The sequence below is a fragment of the Ammospiza caudacuta genome, chromosome 6, assembly GCF_027887145.1.
Source record: "Ammospiza caudacuta isolate bAmmCau1 chromosome 6, bAmmCau1.pri, whole genome shotgun sequence".
NCBI lineage: Eukaryota > Metazoa > Chordata > Aves > Passeriformes > Passerellidae > Ammospiza > Ammospiza caudacuta.
In genome coordinates, this window is record NC_080598.1 from 29420732 (window position 1) to 29441878 (window position 21147).

Here is a 21147-nt window from a genome sequence, read left to right on the forward strand (position 1 = left end):
TGTGTCACAGAGAAAAAATAACCATGTCCTGACAAGCAGAAGTTGCTCACATCAAAAGTTAATGAACAGAACTTGTCTACATATGCAGCAGTTCCTAGGAGGAGTGGACACTGCTAATTATACCTCTCTGCACTGTGTGCCCCAGGGAGAAATTTATCCTTGAAATCAGCAGCAAGAGATATGAGCACTGCAGCCCACTGCTTTTGACCATAGTCAATTTTTTTAGCTCCTGTCAAATTTATAAGCAGGGCAAGCAATGGAGTGTGCTGACCTCATCTCATTCCAAGAAAAGCTAACTTTCTGATACATCTAATTTTCTGTTGGAGGATGCTACCTCAGCAAGCCTGTCAAAGCAGACAGAAGCCAGTCTGAGTTCTTGCTGTAGAGATAACAGCTCTGCTTGGTTTTTGTCATTGTAACATGCTTCATTGTCAGCAGCTATATAAAAATTGCAGCAAATATATCCCTGCTTTGCCACACCACACATGCAATACTTTTTATTTTCTTTTACCTCAACATCATCTAAGTCTTGCCCATAGTCATCGGACTCTGCTACAGACAGTTTACTGGAAAGCCATGCATCTACCAGCTGGAATTCTCTTTCAAACTGATAGAGCTGGAGTTGTTCTTGCAGGCATTTTCTCTGGGTGTCCGACTTCTGTAGGAGAGACTGATAGTCTGCTAGGATCCCCTGGAGCTTTGAAAGTATTACCGAACTGCAAAGAATAAGAAGCAGAAAGTATGTCTTTGCTTTATGGTTCTTTTTAAACGCTGCTTTTTCTGACAGGTTTAATTTGCAACACCTTTAAAACACAGAATAAACCAGATAAGATCATGGAGTGAGTTATGCTGTGCCAATAAACCCAGCTAGCTCAGGAAATTAAAGTAAATCATACAAATGGCTGCTCTTTTCCTATCCTTCTCCCCAGATATAGAAACAAACTTTCAATAAAAAACAGTGAACTGTCAAGAATGTTCATTTCCTTTCCCAAGCACAGTGGTTTTTGAACATTTGTGGTAAATTAAGTTAGATATCTACTCCTGGGAGTAGACAATGGACAAAGAAGCTGATCTGCATTAAATGGTCTGTTGTTAAAAAAAAAAAACAACTCATGAAAGCATTAAAACAATCAAACAATCATCAAGCTTTTGGGGAGTTCAGTGTCCGTGATGATGATGGAGGGATGGATGATCCCTGAAATCTTATTTCTGAATGAGCCATCAAACATAGTTGAACTTTTCTTTATTTGCCTTCTCTGGGAGTTTCTGTCAGATGTGGAGGAGAAACCTGTTTTTACTTTCATACCTCTCTGGACTGTCTTTGTTTATTAAGCTGGCTCCTGTCTCCTGTATTTTCTCGATCCTCAACCTGAAGCTATCCATGTCCAGTTTGGTAGCTTCAAGTTTACGAAGTAAAACTTGTGTGGATTCTTCATTCTTCCCGTAATCAGAGGTCTCCAGAATGAAACTCCTCTCTGCCAGCCATGCCTCCACCTCCAGCAGCTGTATAAAATACAGGGATGAGCCTTGATACAGCTTGATTTAAGTCAAGACAAAGAAAACTAAAAGCAGTGGTGCACTGACACATCAGTGAAGACAGAGAGCACCTTAGATGTGCTCCTGTAATGCAATCTAGCAGACATCGTTCCAAAAAATGTGTACCCAGAATCCAGTAATTGCAGTTACATATTACTCACTGCCATTTGTTGGGAAGATAACTGTTGCTTCTCCACTGTATCCTTATTTACCAGATATGAAAAATCAAGGCAGTGTGAATTCTGCTTCTTTCTCAGCACTTACATCCATTCAACAATATAGGTGCCAGTTGTTTTAAGAAAAGAAATTAAAAAAATAAAATCTCCCAGGAACCAACCTTACCTCATTTAGGAACAGATGGGCCTCATAGGACTGCATAAGCCTCTGTCTCCTCTCTTGAGCTTCTGCCTTCAAGGTCTCTACAGAAGTCTCAAGCTCCTTCAGATGCTCTAAAATCTTGCGAGAGGCTGAGTGGCCTCCCCTTACCAGTTTCTGTCCTGTACTGATCACTGCTTTGGTCAAAGCATCTCGACTATTTATCTCATTCTCCAGATTCTGGAAAGAGTAAAGAGTAAAATGATAGACCAAAATTTCAAGTTACGGAATTTTTATTCCAGAAAATGTAGTCATGCAATTCCTTTATAAATTTGCTTTTTCTCTTCACAAAGGTGGGTCAGAGGTACAAAGTCTGAGTGCATGCTTGGATTGGAGTGGAGGACTTTTTTTGGGGTGAAGCAGTGATCATAGAAATCAAATTTAGCCATGAAGTTTGAACTTTGATGTATATCTACCTCAGAGTATGGAGGGAAAAGGTTCAACTTGCCTGCACGTTACTGTTTATCACTTGCCAATGCTTTTGTAGAAGATGCATCTTTGCATAGCAGCCATTGTAAACACTGTGGGTACACCAGTGCCAGGCAGCCAACAGGACAAGGAGAGAAGAAAACCACCTCAAACCAATTCTCAAGGGCTTTCCTTGGCATTAATTTTTGAAGACTGGTAGATGTTAAAACTATATGCATCCCTCCATATACTCTCCCCTGGGTAGGCAAGGCCCATGCTGTGGTTTTTCTGTGAGCATACATGCATTTCTGTGAGCATACATGCATTTCTGTGAGCATACATGCATTTCTGTGAGCATACATGCTTTCTTTGGCTGACTGTGCCTGAGCACAAACAAGCCCCACTATTTTACCATTGCTCTGTTTAATTTCACAGCTATGAATAAGCAGGTTCAGAGTTAGACTGCAGTGCTCTGTTAATGTAAATGAGATGCCCTCTATGAGGAGGGGAGTTGCTTTCTCAACTCAAGTGTCAAACTTGGCTGGAAAAAGCTCTGATTCTAATCTTGCCTTTAACTTCCCCCTATTGATTTCAAGATGTTGTTGAAAAGTAACACCATATCTTTTCCAAGCCAAGCAGCTGTTTGAAGGCAAAATATATTTGTGTGTAAATGCTGCTTTGCAAGGCAGCTTCTTTTTTTTTCTTCTTTAGGAAGAAGGTTAATACAGTTCACTCACAATCTCTTTTGTGGCAACAAATCAAGGAATGAATTTTGCAAATCTGGCTCATTAGGACAAACAATAGAGGTGAAGCTAACAGAATATTCAATTCTTGACTGTTATGGCAATTCTGACATTTGCTTGCTTGTAAACCAACATTAAAAAGAAAGTGCACAGGCTGTAGCTAACAATTTTTGAGAATTAAAAGCTTATATTTTAATCCTGTTTCCAGAAGAATAGTAAATAAAATGTCAGAGAATTTTATTATGCACCGATTTTATGGTATATATCTCCCACTTTCACAGTTAGTCGAAACATTTTGAGACTTAGCCAATTAACAAAAATTAATCATAGCCTAAAGCAGTATCTCCTCTGTTCCTTCAGTTATTTGAAATATTTTCGCAGATTAATTCAGCTCAAGCATTCTTTTCTTCTGTGAACTTAATTACTTTCTTACCATGCCAAAGAGTTCATAAATTTTAGGAGTAATTGCACACAAAACAACATTTATGTTATTAATCATGATGAAACAAGTTTTTCATTCTTACTTTTTCACAATGATAGCACCAGATGCTTGGGCTTTCTCTCTTTCTGACTGTGTCTATCACACACATTGACAATTCATAGGATCTCCTGTCTTTCCCAATCCTAATGCAGCTTGCACAGATTTCTCCAAAAGTCATTGACATGGCACTTAAATGGGATGTCACATACTAATATTAATATTAAATACCAATAGCTGCTGGCAAATCTTAGCAGGAATATTTTTTCTTCCACCTTGTATTTGCCAAGAGAGAGTACTCCTTATTAAAGAACCATCAGGAAGGTATTTATTGGTATTTGAGATGACAGTATTCCAGGCACTGCTTTCTCTGATGGCCCATCTGAACCTTGTGAAATATTTCAGCAGTTGTCTTGAAAGCTACCACTGGAGTGAACGTCAGCTAGCATAATAATTCCCTGTTAACTCCCTCCCTCCCTCCCTCCCTCCCTCCCTCCCTCCCTCCCTCCCTCCCTCCCTCCCTCCCTCCCTCCCTCCCTCCCTCCCTCCCTCCCTCCCTCCCTCCCTCCCTCCCTCCCTCCCTCCCTCCCTCCCTCCCTCCCTCCCTCCCTCCCTCCCTCCCTCCCTTCATCAGAGCTGAAAAAGTTTTTGGTAAAAATATTTTCCTGGGAGCTTATCCTGAGACATCTGAGCAATGAGCTTTCTTGGATCTACTGAGTTTGAAAGCATTTTGTTAGGACCAAAGAACCTATGAAAATATGCACAAGTTTGTAAAATCTATTTTGTATTGAAAGGGCCAGGGTTTGAACTCAGTTCACAGAAACAGCCAACGTGACCACAGAAGGTCTGTGGTGTGGTACTTGCACCCCTGCAATGGTAAGCAGGACGGCATCCTGCATGTTGTCAAGTCATGGACAGATCCTTGAAAAAGAAAAGGATAAAAATGATGCCAGGCATGCTGCCTCCTGTTAGCCAAAGCACAGCAGATGAAGCTTGCTAGAGACAAATTGAATTAAGTGTTTTCTATTTAATTCTAAAGACTGATTCTTTATTTGATTCTAAAGACATGACACTACCTGGTGCTTCTCCTGTAGACTCTGAATGGTTACCAGGGATTGGCCATAATCCTTGGAGGAAGCCATGGGGAGCTTCTCACGAACCCAAGCCAGCTCCTCATCAACATCTCGGAAGAACTGGTACTGCAGTCTGCTTGCCTCCAGACTTCCCCGCCTCTCCTGCAGAGGGTCACGTAGCCTTTTGTACCTGTAGGTTTTAAAGGTAATCCAGTGAGGACTACAGATTGATAAGGAATGAACGCAAAACACTAATTTCAGAGTAGTGTAGAGAAGGAAAGAAAAAAGAATATTCAGGGAAGAAAAAAGCTGGCAGAAGACAGGTCAGGCTCTCACACACCTCTGCACCAGTTCATCCACTTTCTCTTCTAGTTCATCAGCAAGGAAATGTTTCTCCTTCTGGAACTGCTGAGCTGTGACCACAAGCTCTTGCAGCCGGTCCCTATGGGCAGCAATGTCTTCCTCCAGTTCCTCTTGTTTCTTCAGATGACTGTTCAAAACCACCAGATCATTGTCATTGTATGGTGCTTTCAGGTCATTTTCCACACCTTCCAACCATTTCTCCGTGTCCTCTACATTTCGCTGAAAATGAAGACCCTGAGAACAAGCAAGAAGAAAAGATAATTTAAACCTTTAGGACAGATAATGTGATGTGAAAATCTCAGCCACTCGCAGTAAAGATTGCACACAGTGCTCAGTGAACTTTTCCCATACACAATGGTGGTGCAAATGAAGAAGAGAATTCAGTCATGGTAAAGACAAGAACAGACGCATTGAACATCACTAGCTTATCTTACTTGTGTTGCACAAATGCAGATCATGGACACAGCACCTTTAAAAAAAAGAACATTTAAAGGGAGAGCTCTGTTTTATAACCACAGATTTTCTGATAGCCCAAGCAAGCATAACTCACAGTCATGACAATTCATGTGCCTGGAGCTAGAAAAATGAAAAGCAGCTGTAGGTTTCTTTCTCAATGTGCTAGAGAAAAGATGGCCTTGAGAAAGATGCAGAGTTGACACAATTTGAGTAAACACATTTTTCCTCAGTAACTCTCTTTGGAATCTGGATCTAAACCAGCAGCAGAAAGCAGAATCGAGCCCAGAGGATACAAATCCTCTTCCCTCCATAGGGATCTCCAATTTTCCTGCCAATTCCATTCAGTCAGTCCACACTTAGCAGATTCTTTACAATAATGGCCTTGAGGAATCAGGCTGGATTGTATCAAGTGACACTTGTAGATGAGACATGTAGCAAGGCAGCTGTGCTATCTCTGGAAAAGATACCAAGATCCAGCCAGCCACTGGCATCCCTGTTGCCACTGGCATTACCTTGTAAGCATCCTGCAGTTTGGTCCATTTATCCTGGCAACTTGCTAGCAGCTCTTCCCACAGCTCTTCCATTTCTTGTAGTCTGGACTGAATGGCTTCTGGGGCATAGTGCCTTTCATGGAGCATCTTCTCCCCTTCCTATGCCAGAAGGAACAGGCAACATATTCTTCCTTTGCTGAATGCACTAGAATATATCACTTTTGCCTTCATCATCAAAGTCTACCAGCACTCTTTGGTAAAGGGCCAGCTGCAACCTTCACCTCCTGACATAATAGATGGAGATATTGCAGAGACAGAGAAAAATCTAATAAAGACAAAAGGCTTACTGAAATTAGGGCAGAAACTGCACATCAAGGGAAGCAAGAGGCACAGCAAGTGAAAGGTGCTATACTAGGTCAGTAGGTGTTCTACTAGGACTAGCACAAATACTAGGACTATTCCCAACAAAGAAGGCAGGGCATCATGAAATAATGTGAGAGATTGTGCAAACAAGTCTATAAAACCAGATAATTTTACTGAGGATTGTAGCTCCACCCTTTAACCCCCTCTTGTCATGTCTGCAAACAGGGGGATTGAAAAAGAAAAGAAAGGAAAGAAAAGAAAGAAAAGAGAAAAGAAAAAGCAAAAAAGAAAAGGAGAGGTGTTTCTAAGATGCAGGTGAATCTGGAGGGGGCAATCTACTTTTAATGTAGCAATCTATTGCAAAATACATCCAGTAAGCACTGTGCTGAAAATAAAATTAATAAACATGTTACAGTCTGTCCTTCCAAACTTATCATCTGATCACAGCTTCTGCCAAATATCTGACAAGTCTTGTCAGGCTTCCTTCGTATCTCGCCTACTAACGTGTCTCTGCAAAGGAAGCACTTGAAAACTATCCTTTTTGTTGGATACATCTTACATGTCTTGTTAAGGCTGTACATCCAATCAGATAGATTCTCTGCTGGAAATAAACAAGGATACCTCTAAAGTGGCATTCACCCTGAGAGATGTCCCTAAAGTCAGTGGATTGCATCTTTTATTGCAGGTCCCCATCTGTTTCCATTGCATGCACAGTGAACATGCAGAGCAAGCTCACACTAGATAGTAAGAGAGTGAAGAAAGAGATGGACACAGAAAATTCTTGGTGGACTAAAAGAATAAGCTTCTCAGTATACTCAGAGACAACATGGACAATACCAGTGAGAGGACAGTGACTCCCCCTCCCTTGGTTGAGATCACTGTAACTCACACTGTCTGCAGAGTCTTTCATGCCAGTTCCCCACCCTTGCCCAAAACCCTGCTTCTCTCACTGATTTGATGGAGTCCAAGTGATTTCTATTGGCCATGATCTCTGCTTGGAAAGCCTGATGCCTCTGCAGTTTGGTCTGCAGATTGCTTGGATCCTTCCAGCTATCATCCTGGGCAATGCTGTTCTTCTCATTAATCCAGGCAGCCACCTGTGAGGAGGGAAGAACAGAAATAAACAAAATCTTCAGTGTTTCTTCAGTTTCTTCCGCTCCAGCCTGCAGGCTCTCCTCTTATATATATAAAACAGGGAACTGGGAAATGAGGACCAAAATGAGTTGTCCTTCTGAGGTTCTGCTTCCCATAGCTCCTCCTGCCCTTCATGAGGTCACCCCTATATGTTTGTTTACTAGCACTGTTGTCTGGAAAGGGAGCTTCTCCATCAGATAGCCCCCATGCAGTGAGAAAATGCATGGGCACATGTGTGCATGGGGGAGCATAGACAATGATCACCCTATTTCTAACCCATTGTCAGTACCTCACAAAAAAATCTTCCTTTTTTTTTTAATGATGGCACATTCCCTTGTAATGCATTTATTTTTTCTGCATTTTGCTGTTTTCCAATGTACAGTAGATCTTTCATTTACTACACTAGACTAGAGGAAAGAATTGAAAAATATCCCTTCATCCTTATCCTCATCTTTCCCAATATTATCTCATTCCAGGCTCAGTTCCTTGATTTTCCTCACAGCAAATCTGTCTGGGCATTCAGATCTATGCAGCACAGCATATTTTAAGAAATCAGAATATTATGAATCCTGTGTAATTTTACCTCAAAAGAATTCTTCAGGAACTTCTGCAGAAGCCTTGATTCCTCTAGCAAATGTCTGCGAGCAGCAGTATTCTCCAGCAGTCTCTGTTTTCTGAGATGAGGACAGATATGTGAGGTAAAAGTCACAGAATGAATTAGATAGATAAGGGTTTTCAAATTTCACCTCTAAAACACACATGATCAAATCCTCCATTCCCTAGAAGGGAAATGTCCATGATATTTAGATTCCCTTGATCCAGCTGTCAGAGAAGATGCCCAGGACACTGTAGGAAAGATTGTGAGCTGACAGATATCCTACAAGTTCTGTGTATATGGTATCTGCCTCTGGAAATCACCATTATTGCCTTTCAGGATTCAAGAGAACATAAACTCAGCACATTTCTTATGTGGAAATCCTACAAATGTGATGGTGTTTGTCATGGATAAACTAAAGCTACACCATCCTTCAATTTTTTTCCCCCACTTTTGGACCTGCAGCCCTTTATTAGTGTTAATGCAGATGTGAGATATTAATAAATCATATAAAATTTGAAAACATTTACAAATCAGTATGTTCACTAGAATCAAAGGGGACTTCCAGTCTCTTTTCATAACTTTTATGTAGCTCTTTTAATCTACCACAGCAGGGAATACAACTGCTTTTACTTCAGCACTTGTTTAAGATGAACAATATGCAAATTGTTAGTAGCAATAAAGTAATTCACGCGAGAGGGCAAGATGTGATCAGAAAATTTGCAAATGCCCTAATGGATAATCTGAGTGGGGCTTAAAGATCAACCCCATTAGAGCAGAGTAAAGCAGTTGTCTAGGAAATTACCTTTGGTATTTAATGATGGTATTTAATGATAATGAAGTATTTAATGGCTTGGCAGGCCTTCTGTTTGCAGCACTGTCCAGAATGAGCATCACAGCACTGTCCCCAAGGCCAGGCCAAAATTAAAGAGAAACTGCCTTTTTCTGAATCCTGCTCCCCCTCCACTTAATTGCTTTTTGGAATGAAATACAGCCAATTTGGGAAGACTCCAGTGCAAAGCATGAAGTTGAGCAAATGCAAACCAGCTTATAGTTCTCTTAATTCACTTAAAGATAATGATCACAGGAGGAGGGTCTCATTGCAGAAGAGATTGGTGGCTGACATGGGAAGGATTTGACTTTACCTCCTCAGAACAGCCTGGCATCTGCTGTTGATATTTTCTGAGTCATAGTGCTTGTTCTGTGTTAGCTGCTGAGCAAATGAAGCCATCTCATTGATTTTCTCCATCTGAGCTTCCAGGGCTTTTTCAAACTGTGCGTGTTTCCGCTGCAGGCTCTCCACACTAGACACTGAGTCCTGGATAGAATTCAACAAAGGGAAGCTGCTTTCAGTCAGAGCCTTTCCATCCAAAACACTGATAATCCAGAAGATAAATGGCATTTACCCCAGATTTGCAAACTAGTTGTCAAGAAATTTTTTTGTTCCTTGGAATTGACTGGCATTGATCTGACACTTGGGACCTAAATATTGTTCCGTGCAAGGTCTGAAGCCATTATTTCAGTGCTGGATGCTTAGTTTCTCGTGCACATTGTTGTGCTGGTTAGAACACCTAACGTCTCAGGAATTGAAACGTCAGCCCCTAATTTTAAATCAGTCTTAAGACAGATGCCATGTTGAAAGAAAGCGTGGGATGTCAAACTGAAATCAGAGTTAAGTGAACAAATATGTCACAGAAGGAGTTTAAAATTAGAGTCTCAATTTCAACCCATGGAATTTGGAAGAGCTCAGATCCAGATTTGAATTTGAGGATTGGAGTCTGACATTACATTTAATCTGCAGAGAAACAGTTCTTGTAATGTTTGTGAATCCCAAGATTAATGACTCAGAGTTCTCTTTTCATCACCTCTCTGCACTTTAATTATAGAACCAGTGGTGTCAAACTGTTGTTATCCCAGTAAATTCTGCTTCTCCACTATTCTAAATGAAGCAATAAGCTCACATCAAATGGGTCAAAAAAAACCACTAAACTTCTGGGTGCTTACATGAGTCATTGGATGGGAAATTACTCACAGAGCATTTTCTGCACATTGTTAAGCTAAATATGATTGGATGAGTCCTTCTAAGTCTGTACTGTAATGAACGGACTGCAAATACACTGAACTCTGAGATGTTTTTGTAGCACCTGCAGGGGCAACTAATTTAGTAGCACTACCTCTACAAGGTGTAGGGTGAGCTAAGTGTCAGAATGTAAATCCAGCATCCTGAGCAGCTTTTGCAGCCCATGCATCAGTCTGCAGTTTCAGTTATTGCAGCATTACTGATACCTGTGGTAGGTAATTTAAAGCTACACTGGGTATGCCAGCAGTGACAGCAATGTTGACTTGCACACTGCTGGCAAATGTATTTGGGTCAGATAAGACAAGCCAGGCTGAATGGGGCACTGAACAACCTGGCTGTTGGGAGGTGTCCCCACCCATGGCAGGGAGGCTGGAAATGGATGGTCTTTCAGGTCCCTTCCAACCCAAACCATGCTAGAGTTCCATGTTTCTGTGAAGTCTCATTTTCCTGCTATACTGAGAGCAGTTGAATTGTTCCATTACTCTTGGAGTCCCATCCTGTGTAAAGTACCAAGGAAAGAAATCTGATTCTAAACCACCAACAGGGCAGAGCAGTAATTTCAGAAGAAGAAAGAGCACAGGAAGATTCAGAGCGCATCATTGTAAAGTCCCTTCTCCTCCAGACTGGTTGCAGAGAAAACTGTAATTTCTCAGAGCACATACCCCTAAGTCCTCATTAGCTAGGAAGGCCTCTTTGCTGCTGAGCCAGCTCTCAATCTGTTCCACGTAGCCATAGAATTTCTGTGTAGGAAAAAAACCCAGCAGTCACAAACATGACAACATGCTGAAATGCTATAAAGCAGAAGCTAACATGACTTCAGCAGAGTATACTGAAAAAATGAAACTTATTGGTGATTTCAAAAATTAATGTAGTACATGAAACAGCATTGAAACTGCCCATACCATAAGATTTAAGTTCCCATATATGTGATGATTTTAGATGGGATTAGTAGCCCATCTCTTATTTAAAATACTTGACATTCTGCATTGTAGAATCTCTGTTTGAGCAGAAATTTTTAAAGTGAGATGACTGTTACAGAGAAGTATTTCTGGAAAATTGCAGCCAAAGTAGTTATTTTATAAGGAAAAAAAGCCAGGAAAAAATACATTATTCTGTCCATGCTAAATTTTTCTTCAGTTTTTAAAAAATACTTGTCTGGCACCATGTCTTTTTGGGCAGGTTTTAGAATTTGGAATAGTGATGTTGTGTTATAAGTATGTGTCTTTTTCCAGATGTATGAGAGTTTGACCAAAATTTGCTAAGTTTTACAGTCTTTGAAAAATATATTGGCACATTTTCCACAGAAATTTCTATGATTTGTAGAGGTAAAATTTCTCTAAGTCCTGTCGCCACTGAATGTGCTTGGCCTCAGCATGCCTTCCAGAAACCACTGAAATATAGATAAAACACTGGGTATTATTAGCACATTTTTCATCCTGCCATCTCAGAAATTTGCTGCTTTTATCAAGAAAAGACTGTCAGTGGCATGTTTATCCTCTCTTGGATGTCATTTTACTCACCTGTAAATCTTGTGCCTGAAACAATTTAATATATTGCTCTTTCCATGCTTGGATCAGCTCAGACCAGGCTTGCTGCAGTCTGAAGAGGGATTGGCGAATCTCAGGGGTTGCATAGTGACCAGAATTGCCAAGTTCTCTACCATAGTCACTGAGAGCGGTGAACCTTTCCCCTCGGGCTTCAATCTCCTCCTGAAATACATTACTGAGGTTGATGTCAAGGGTTTATGAAAAGCCAGTTATTCAGAATACAGGCCTTGAGGGGAAGAGCTTGGGCTGTAACTTTCCAGCACTAATATTTGCATGGAAAATAATTCATCTTTGAGATATGTTACTGGAAGTGCATAGAATTGCCTAAGAGAGAGTAAATGTAAATAATAAATGAGTTTATTGGTCCAGGAACAATTGTTTTCCTACAAATGAAAATTGAGATTTAGTTAGACACAGATTAGAAAATGCTGAGTTATAAATGAACACAATTTCAAACATCCATAATATCATCCCCCAGTCTTCCTACACAGAAGTGGTGCTTTTAAGAAACAGTGCCTAGAACTTTTCCTCTCCCGACAAAGAAGCTTGCATCAGATTTTTATGTTAAAGATATTCTTTTATTTCATTTTGTGTTGTTAAAATGAAACACACTTAACTTTTGCACCTGGTCTTAGAAATGAATTATACCCCTATACTGAATCCTGAAGGTGAAAGCATAAAAAGCAATTATGATCCCTGCAAACTGAATGTGGAATTTCTAATGTAAGCAATTTCAAAATGAAACTATGGACTGAAATAATACCATGGACTATGGACTGAAATAATGCCATGTATTAACTCATAAACTACCTTAAACACTATGGCATGTACTATTACATTTCTGAAATTAGAACTGCTGCTTTTAGAGATTTTTGGGGTGGTGGTGTTGCCCATTCATAGATAACAGAGTTATAAAATTGTAATTAAAATATTTTTGAAACTCACATGAGCATCTTGTGTTCAACTCCAGTCTCTCCTATGGACTTTGGTTTGAGTCACTAACAAAAATGAAAAACCCCTCCTTCTTGCCTTGTCTATAATTTTAGTTTAGTCAGCATAAGAGCATAATGCATAAGAACAGAATTCCGTGACTGTCTCCTTAGAGCCATTTGGGCTCCTTGACTAACAGATATTAAAGACTTAGATATTGCCACCATTTAAATTTGGAGCACACTACATCAGTGGCTTGTGATATTTTTAATATAACAAATAATTATTACCAAAAACTTTGTTAAGTGATAGGAGAAAGCATTGTAAAAATGGATTACTCTTAAGAAGGAGGGTATTTAAGGTACTTCACAATAAATTCAGGTTTAAAATTAATCAGAGTCCACAAACTGTGTTAATAATGGGACCCACAAAGCACTGGTTATCAGTAATTATTCTGTGAACAGGATTTTTAGAAGAAGTAAAGTAATTACAAAGAGAATGTAGCACAGCAGCTGAAAGATAGCTATGATTCTTGAGAAAAGGTATAATATTGACTTTTTTCCTAATGTTAATTAAAATTTCACTCCTTTCATAAAAGAAACCAAAAATATTAGCCGAATTAGCCACCAAAACATTCATAAGGTAATTATTACTGGGATATGAAGTGTTTCCAAAGGGAATATGTAGCACCATTCATTGGTAATTTGCTTTGCTGTGTGAAATAAAGCACTGATTTTATTTTCTTCTCATGTAAATTAAGTTCACATGAAAAAATCTAGCTGGAAGCAAGGATTAACTGGCATGAAGTTCTTTAGCAATATGAATAAGGAGATAAGCAGCGTGCATGATGTGAGACTGAACCTGTTTTTCACCATCAGGCTTGGACAGCAGCAGAGGTGAGAGCTCATGGGGCTTCTGAGCCTTTTTGCAAAGACACAAGCTGCCAAACAGCTCATGGAACAGTTTTGTCAGTATGCAGGTGATTTTTATCCCCAGCCTGGTACTGAAAACAGCTTTTTTACCCTGTTATTGACAGAGGCGCGCTGTGCACACAGAAGGATTCCCAGAATGTGAAAGCCATGGAAGATACTTGCCTTTCTCTCCTGATGCTCCTCTATCATGCTTTCGGCTTCACTGGCGCTCTTAGGCAGCCCCCCTGCTTCCATTACAGCTCTGGTGTTCTGCGCCCAGTCGAGCATCTCCTTCATCTCCAAGTTAAATTTCTGCAGCTGGTACGAGGCCGCCAGCTTCTCCTTCCTGCCACACAAGGTGCAGTTCAGCATCATCTGAGAGGGAATTATATAGTGGCCTCTCCCTCCCCATTTGCAGAGGAAAGTATCTTAACAGAAGCGAAATGAAATTAATTCAAGCATTCCCTTACAGTTCCTAAGAGTTCCTCACGTTAACCAAAACCACAGGAGATGCACACTGCCTTGGAGACCACATATTTACAAATATTTTTACATCAGTCCATTAGCACAAGAAAGGTAAAAAAGACTTCATATCTGTTGCTTACAGCAGTGATTACAGATCGGGTTTAAGCCTTTCTTGTTTTGGAAAGATTTGAGGAAAAAAATAATCTTCAAGCACCCTTCAAAAAGAAGTCTTTCCCAAAGGCTTTATGATAGATTTAATTTGATAGTCTGGAGGCATTTTAGTAACATTATTTAATGGGATAAACCACAAAAACATTGTATTATTTTTCCCAAAGTCACATCAGTGGAACTTCTTGTGTCTCAAGTCACACTTTTTCCAATGCAGATGTCTTAGCTGCCTATGTAAAATTCGTAAAAAATCCTTTAAAAATTTTAGAGACCTCTGACAAGTACGGTTTAGACCCCAGGGAGCAGCTTTGCTCCTGCTGAGAGATATTCAAACAACTCTAACTCTTCACCTTTGTTTGGCCTGTCCTTGGAGTCGGAGCCAGTTGTTTTTCATCTCCTGTTGCTTCATAGTCAGTTTGTCATTTATGGATGGATTCCTTGTGGAGAGACGGAAAGATTCCAGTTCCAGTGGCTGGGAAGAGATTTATAGTGGAGTAAATTTATGCCATACACTTATATTCATTCCTGAGTTTGCCTTTCAGGAAAAATAGTTCATTTTAAGACCCCAGCTCTCAAAGGCAGGTAATTAAATTACAGTAACAAAATATACAAAGGGATATATAATATACAAAAAATAATACACATGCATTTGTGAGCAAACATCCATGTGCAGGCATTGCTTTGTATGCACAAAAGTTAATTTACAATTTAGAAAACAGTTTTGTAGAATATGGCCAAACAGATTGGAAAATGAAGTGCTAATTCTAACTTCTATTAGCAGTCCGATGGATGCTCATCAACTCAGGTTTAAAGTTGAAAACTTTGTTGCAAGATTCTATCAAGTTGATTAAAATGAAGAATTTTAATTCTGCAGAACAAAAAAATAAAACAGGCTGGTTTTACTCCTTAAAAAAAGAGCAGTTATTATACTGTTGTAAAGAAAAAGTTTTTCATGTTTTCCATATGAAAGGGCCAACAGTGAAAAAATGTGAGAGGTTGAATTTCTACTACTGTTCAACAGGATTTATTTCTTTTTAGTAAAAATATACAAATATAAAGGAGCTTAGACCCATATTTAATGCTCAGTTTAATTTAGTCCTAGAGGATGCAAACTGACCAGTTTTCACAAAAGCCAGACTGGATCAGGCAGGCAGTTATAACCTAGAATTTCTGTGTTGGATGTCTGTGTCAGGAAACTACATGCAGTATGGGGTTTGCATTCTGTTCTGAACAGAAATAGACTTGTGATTTTGGTTAAACTGAGTACAGGAACTGGGGGGAAAGATGGAGTCCATGCTTTCCAAAATGTGTAGGACAGTCTGATCTGGCTTGTAGGTGAGGGCCAGAGACCCAGATGTTGAAAAGGGACCTTTCTTCTTAGATTTTTTGCATCAGGAAGAATAATATTTGATAAGATAAAGTAGGATTAAGCAGCACAGTATTTTCATGAGAAGAAATTTATGCTGCACTTGCATTGCTGAAAATTCCTGCGAATCAATCTGAAGGGTAACAATGATTTTTGCACCATAGTTTCAAGAAGAAAAGGTGAATTTTTTTCACTATCCTTTGTACTTCCCTACTTCTTACCTCCATTTTGGACTTAATAACACTGATTTCTCTCTCCATTTCTTCATGTCTTCGAATCAGGTTTTCCACACTTTCCACATCTTTTCCATAATCCAGTGCTTGTATCAGTGCACTCTGGAAAGGGCAGTGGGATGTGAAGATGGTGAAGGTAACACCAAACAAAAGAATCTGTATTTTATTTCAAAAAGCCTCCTCCTTCATCTCTTTGCATTGCCATCTAAATATTCTTATTGTCTTTTAAAATATCAATAGAACACATTGTCTGCTCTCTTTACAGAGATGAAACAAGAATCCACATCTCTGTTGAACACTGAATCCTGCTTAAGGTCCCTCTGGCCATTCACATGTAAAACAAGGACAGGCATGCCTCCTTGAATTTCTCAATAGTTCTTTTATAATTTTGGGGGGTTTTTTTCCATATATCAAAGCAGAAAAATATTTCACAATAAATTGTTGCACAGAAATTCAAGTGTGTTATGAAAATATAAAAAATAAAATGTATCCTTAGGATCCTAAGAAATTAAATCCCATAAAATGAAGAAAAAAAATTTAAAAGTTGTTATAAAAATATCAAGCCAAATGTCTTATAAGCTTAAGTAGTACAATGCCTACTGACTTATAATTAAATATATATATAATTAAATAAATATACTTCACTTACATTGTTGAAATAATTGGTTTTTATATAGCCTTTTTTCTGTTAATTTCAAAATTATAATTCAGGTTCAGCATTTTTACCTCCATTTTCTGAATGAATAAGATTGACAGAACATTTTTCCATTTCACTTAATCAAAATTGGAAAACATACCTTCTCAGTAATTCTTTCTGTGATGTCATCTATTTCTCTGATTAAGGCATGAATCTCTAGGGCTCCCTCTAACTTCTTCCTGTATGCATTCAGGTTACCATGAAAACTGTTCCACCTTTAATTGGAAATAATATTTTAGAGATGCAGTTCAGAGGTAAGGATTTCCACAACTGAGATTTGTGATGCTCATATTTAAACAAAACCACAGGTTTTCTGAACTACCTCATGCATTGATCTCCCAATTCTCCATAAAAGGGGACTCATCACAGGGATAAAGCATTAGCCTGAGAAGACTATCTGGTTGCATTTTTTCCATGTCTTTAGGATGGCATGGGGGTTAAAGCTAAAAATGTACTGATCCAGTTTCCTTAAACTTACAATAATCTCCCAATCGATACCTTCATGCTTTTGTTTCCTAGATAGGGGGCTGTGGAACAGCAAAAGCACAAGGCAATTCACCAGGACAACTGTGTGAATAGATGGAAGTGTCTAAGCTTCACGAATCCTGTATGCCAAGTGATGTGAAACAGAGTATTTGATTCCAAGGTTAGAAACATAACTTTGGCACTCCTGGATTAAAAATCCTTCTAAGAGACCTGCTCTGGGAGTCTCGAAAGACAACTCCAGTGTCTGATATTTGGTAACCGTGATATTAAAGACGAAAACAAATGTTCCAATTCCTCCATTTATCTCAGCTGAAGACACCTAATTTTCCCTTCGTTTTTTTGCTTTACAAGGAACATTTGAAAGCATACTCACTTCTCATTGAGCTGCTTTCGGCGCTCATAGATTGTCTTTGTTTCTTCCTTGTTCTGTCTCTCCAGTTTCATGGCCAGGGTATTGATAGTCCTGATGTGAGCATCATCCACTGTTGACTCCTGTAAAGTGAGAAGGGGAACAAAGGTACATGTGAAAAATTTCTTGTGATCCAGTTTTCCACTGAGATGTGAAAATCAACACAAGCAATAACAAGAAAGGGTTTTACCCCAGTAACATTTCAGACACATGGAGTTTGCTCTACTACAACTGCTGGTGTTACCATGTGCCTGATGATTAGACAGTAAAGGCAAGAAAGAACATTAATGGCTCTAGATGCAGCAATGATCTTGGTCTAGGTGAGGGCCCTTGGACCCTCAGACCTTCATTTCTAAGGCAGACGTTCCAGCAGGGGTTCATTTGGTGAAGAAGCACAGCTGCAGTTGCTGGCTACACAGGTGGCTGCTGTGGAAGAGCTGATGTGTGGCAGATTGCTCCTCTCTCAGACAGGCAGTGACTCATGGGCTCCTGGGTCTGTTTTACCTAGGTGAGCTCCTCTCCCAGAGTGCCTTCTGCACTGTAGACAACAGGCTCAAAATCCATACAGCCTCGAGAATCCCAGACAACCTATGCCACTCTGTTTTCTTCTAAGTCTTCTAGGAGACTTGCTTCCCATGCACATACCATAGAATGGATTATATTTGCACATTATTCTAGAGCACAGAATTTTATTTTGGAGTACTACAGATGGCCAATACTGAACACTGCTCCAAGATTCAAAAACATTCCCTATTTTTCTGGGACAAATCACAAGTTTAGCAGGGAGACAATCACTAGTGTAAAGAAGCACAGCTGCAAGATGCCAGCACGCTGTTAATGTAAGCATTCACTGGAATGTTTATTTTGTTTGTGCTGCATCCATACCAACATGTATGCTTCCACATGTGCTTTCCTATTACGTACAGCCATAAAGTAAACTAGAGAAACCAGCAGTCAGATATTATTCAGAAACCTTGCAGCCTCCTGTCTTGGGAAATAGTAGCAGCACAATTAATAGAAAATTTGGCAGCCATCAATGCAGGAGGATTACTCCCTATCCTGATCTCAGATTTTTCAAGTGGGAAAACCCAGACTGGATGGATGCACACAGTGCGCCAGAAGCAGCCTCCTTCTGTTTGTATCTCCCTAGGAAGCACCGCATAACTGAGCATCAGCTATCAGGGCATAACTGCATAACTGTCCAACTTTTTATCAGCAGGAGTCATGTTCAGAGTTTTACAGGAGCAGTGGCTACAAGCTGATACTGTCTAAGGCCAAGAGTTTCAAGAGTGGCACATAGAAGATCTACCTTAGTTTATGGAAAAATATTTCTGTTCAGAAGTTATGCTGGCTGGAATACTGGGTTGTTTCTGCCCTATTAATCATCCTTCTTTTGGCTGGTACAAGCTGTAGAAGAGCCCTTGCTCAATCCCTTAGCTCATAGTCAGCTGGTGAGTAAAATGAATGTCTGTTCAATTTATTAATTCCCTGGTACTGAAGCCAAATAATTTGGCTCTCTATCCAAATCCACTGTGAATGCACTGTCACGAAATTCTGCTGGGCTCTGGAGTAAGGAACTCTAGGGTTTCTCCCTGGTGTCACATCTACACTGTTAGTTTGCATAGAAGAGGATTGTCTCTTTCTGCTACTAGGCAACAAATATAGAAGATGGAGCTGCCATAACAAGAATGGGCAAAAAGATAATAGGCAAACAAAGGATAAAGAATATCAGGAGACTACATTAGAGTAAACATCGCTCACAAATTCATAACACGTCTCTTTCCAGAACTTTCCCACAATTTCCAGACTAGCACATTAGCACAGGGGGTTGCTGCAAATGCATCCCCTCCATATGTGGCCTCACAGCTCTTATGGTGGGAGCTGAACACACGACAAGGAGGCCCCTGTTCCTCAGGTTTGGTGCCTGAGTTGGCACATCTCTCTGGGGGCAGCAGAGGCAGCTGGCATGACTCAGCACCATGAAAGAGGGACAGAGCGCTCAGCACTGAAACGTGAAGAGTGCAGCTGTCTTGTCACATGGCTGTTATCCAAAGCATAAACCACTGCTCTGTTTTACTGAATGTCTGGTTATTAATGTTATGATTCATGAGTAACCACGTGTGCTGTATAAACAGAGGCCCCCAGATTTACGTGCTTAATTTGGATGAAGGAGTATGAGAATGAGACCCTTCCTCAGGAGGAGGAAAATGGAGAAATAAAGGATAGAAATAGAGAAATCAGTATTTCTTTTTTTACATGCTTGTTCATGAAAGGTCCAGATCAGTTCTCAGATTCAAACAAGCATGGCTGAAACCACTATTTTTAAACCACTTTTGGGTGGAAATCACTGTGACTTTGCAGACTGCATGAAACAAACAAAATCTGCTCAAAGTCAGGCTCACACAGCAAGTTTTCCAGTCATTTAATGCAGTCTGAAATGTTGTGTTGTGTCATGAGTGCCTGACAGCTCTGCCTAGACATCTTCAAAGCAGAAGGCATAATAAGAGAAAATTCTGTCTTTTTTAATGACTTTTGAGGTAGTGATGCTTCCTATCACTTTGGTCTTGCACCTCCTCAGAGCACTAGAACTGTATTTGCACTAGAACTGTATTTGCTAACTGGACTGAAAAGTTACCTGCTGCTTGCAGCCCTGCAAGACATGAGGATGGAAAACAACTCTTACCCCTGATGTTGCTCCACGGAACTCATTCAGCTTTTTCTTGAGCTGCAGGCAGTGTTCATAGTCATTTCCCACATCACCCACATTAATCATGACCTCCTGGGGAAACAAGCAGCAGACAAATACGTAGGTGAAGAGTACAAGAACACAGTTACTCCCAGTGCTTAACCTGATGCAATAAGTTCTGTGATGGGTCTATAAATCACCATCCCACAGCTTCTGAAATAGTCTCTCCTGATCTTTAGATAATTACAAGACTTGGTCCCAACTCCCTTTTCCATTTATTACTAACTATGGAAACAACCTCTGAATGAAAGCGATTCTTCACTCCTACAAAGAGAAACGTTCAGAATTGATATACAATTAGGGTGAAGACTAGCTGCCAAATGCTTCAAGTCTCTTCCATTTTAATCTGCTTTCATTTTTCTGTCTCAGTAGAGGCACATGAGATGGCCTCAAATAATCACACAGAAAACTCTTAATGTGCACAGTTTACATGAGAAAATGTGCTAATACTGCCCAATTGACTCTGGTACAGACAGACTCCATAGAATTTGTTCAATCATTCCTTTCATATTGTTTGTAGAACAGGTAATGATTCTTCCAGACAAAAATCACTAGGAAAATATCCCGGAAGATGACACATTTATCAGAATGTCATTGCTAAATATCAAGTCTTTAGTGAGCTGCTTGGGTTAAATACTAAAATCCACTTGCCTTCTCCCTGATCCAGGCTTCCACCTGGTCCACCTTCTGGAGAAATTCTAGGAAGTCCCGACTGTCCTCCAGCATCTTTCCACGAGCAGCAACAGCTCTCTTCAACTTCTCCCAGTGCTCCTGAAGCATGCGGACTTGGCGACGGATCTCTCCTGATTTTGGGTGGCCTTTTGATACCAGGGCTTCTCCTTTCTTCACATACAGAGGAGGAAATTAGAAATTAAAGTTGCCACTAGTTTTTAATGGGATTACCATGTTGCATGACCTTCCTAGGAGGAGTCTTTCACCTTCCTAACCTGGACTGAACAATAAAGTACTACTATAAATTCTTATTGCTCAAATGATAAAGCCAGCTGGAAAGCTCTTACATCTGGAGGGAATCAAGAAAATTGAAAACTGGGATTTGAATATTTCCCTGCCAAGAAAGATATTCATGGAATGGG

At 39.9% G+C, this 21147-nt stretch overlaps 1 protein-coding gene across 1 annotated transcript in view; it reads right to left on the reverse strand.

Moving 5' to 3' along the window:
- The window catches only part of SPTBN5 (spectrin beta, non-erythrocytic 5), a 90470-nt gene that overhangs the window by 12619 nt on the left and 56704 nt on the right, over positions 1-21147 (reverse strand). Inside the window, exons 37-54 of the mRNA XM_058807858.1 lie at positions 20705-20896; positions 19991-20086; positions 17272-17390; positions 16513-16627; positions 15704-15817; positions 14467-14588; positions 13667-13829; positions 11616-11804; positions 10758-10835; positions 9161-9333; positions 8004-8094; positions 7237-7383; positions 5945-6082; positions 4954-5210; positions 4617-4803; positions 1879-2091; positions 1307-1503; positions 512-716 (exon numbers count right to left, since the gene is read on the reverse strand). Of these exons, the coding sequence (XP_058663841.1) occupies positions 512-716; positions 1307-1503; positions 1879-2091; positions 4617-4803; positions 4954-5210; positions 5945-6082; positions 7237-7383; positions 8004-8094; positions 9161-9333; positions 10758-10835; positions 11616-11804; positions 13667-13829; positions 14467-14588; positions 15704-15817; positions 16513-16627; positions 17272-17390; positions 19991-20086; positions 20705-20896 (2796 nt within the window). The remainder of the gene's footprint in view (positions 1-511; positions 717-1306; positions 1504-1878; positions 2092-4616; positions 4804-4953; positions 5211-5944; positions 6083-7236; positions 7384-8003; positions 8095-9160; positions 9334-10757; positions 10836-11615; positions 11805-13666; positions 13830-14466; positions 14589-15703; positions 15818-16512; positions 16628-17271; positions 17391-19990; positions 20087-20704; positions 20897-21147) is intronic.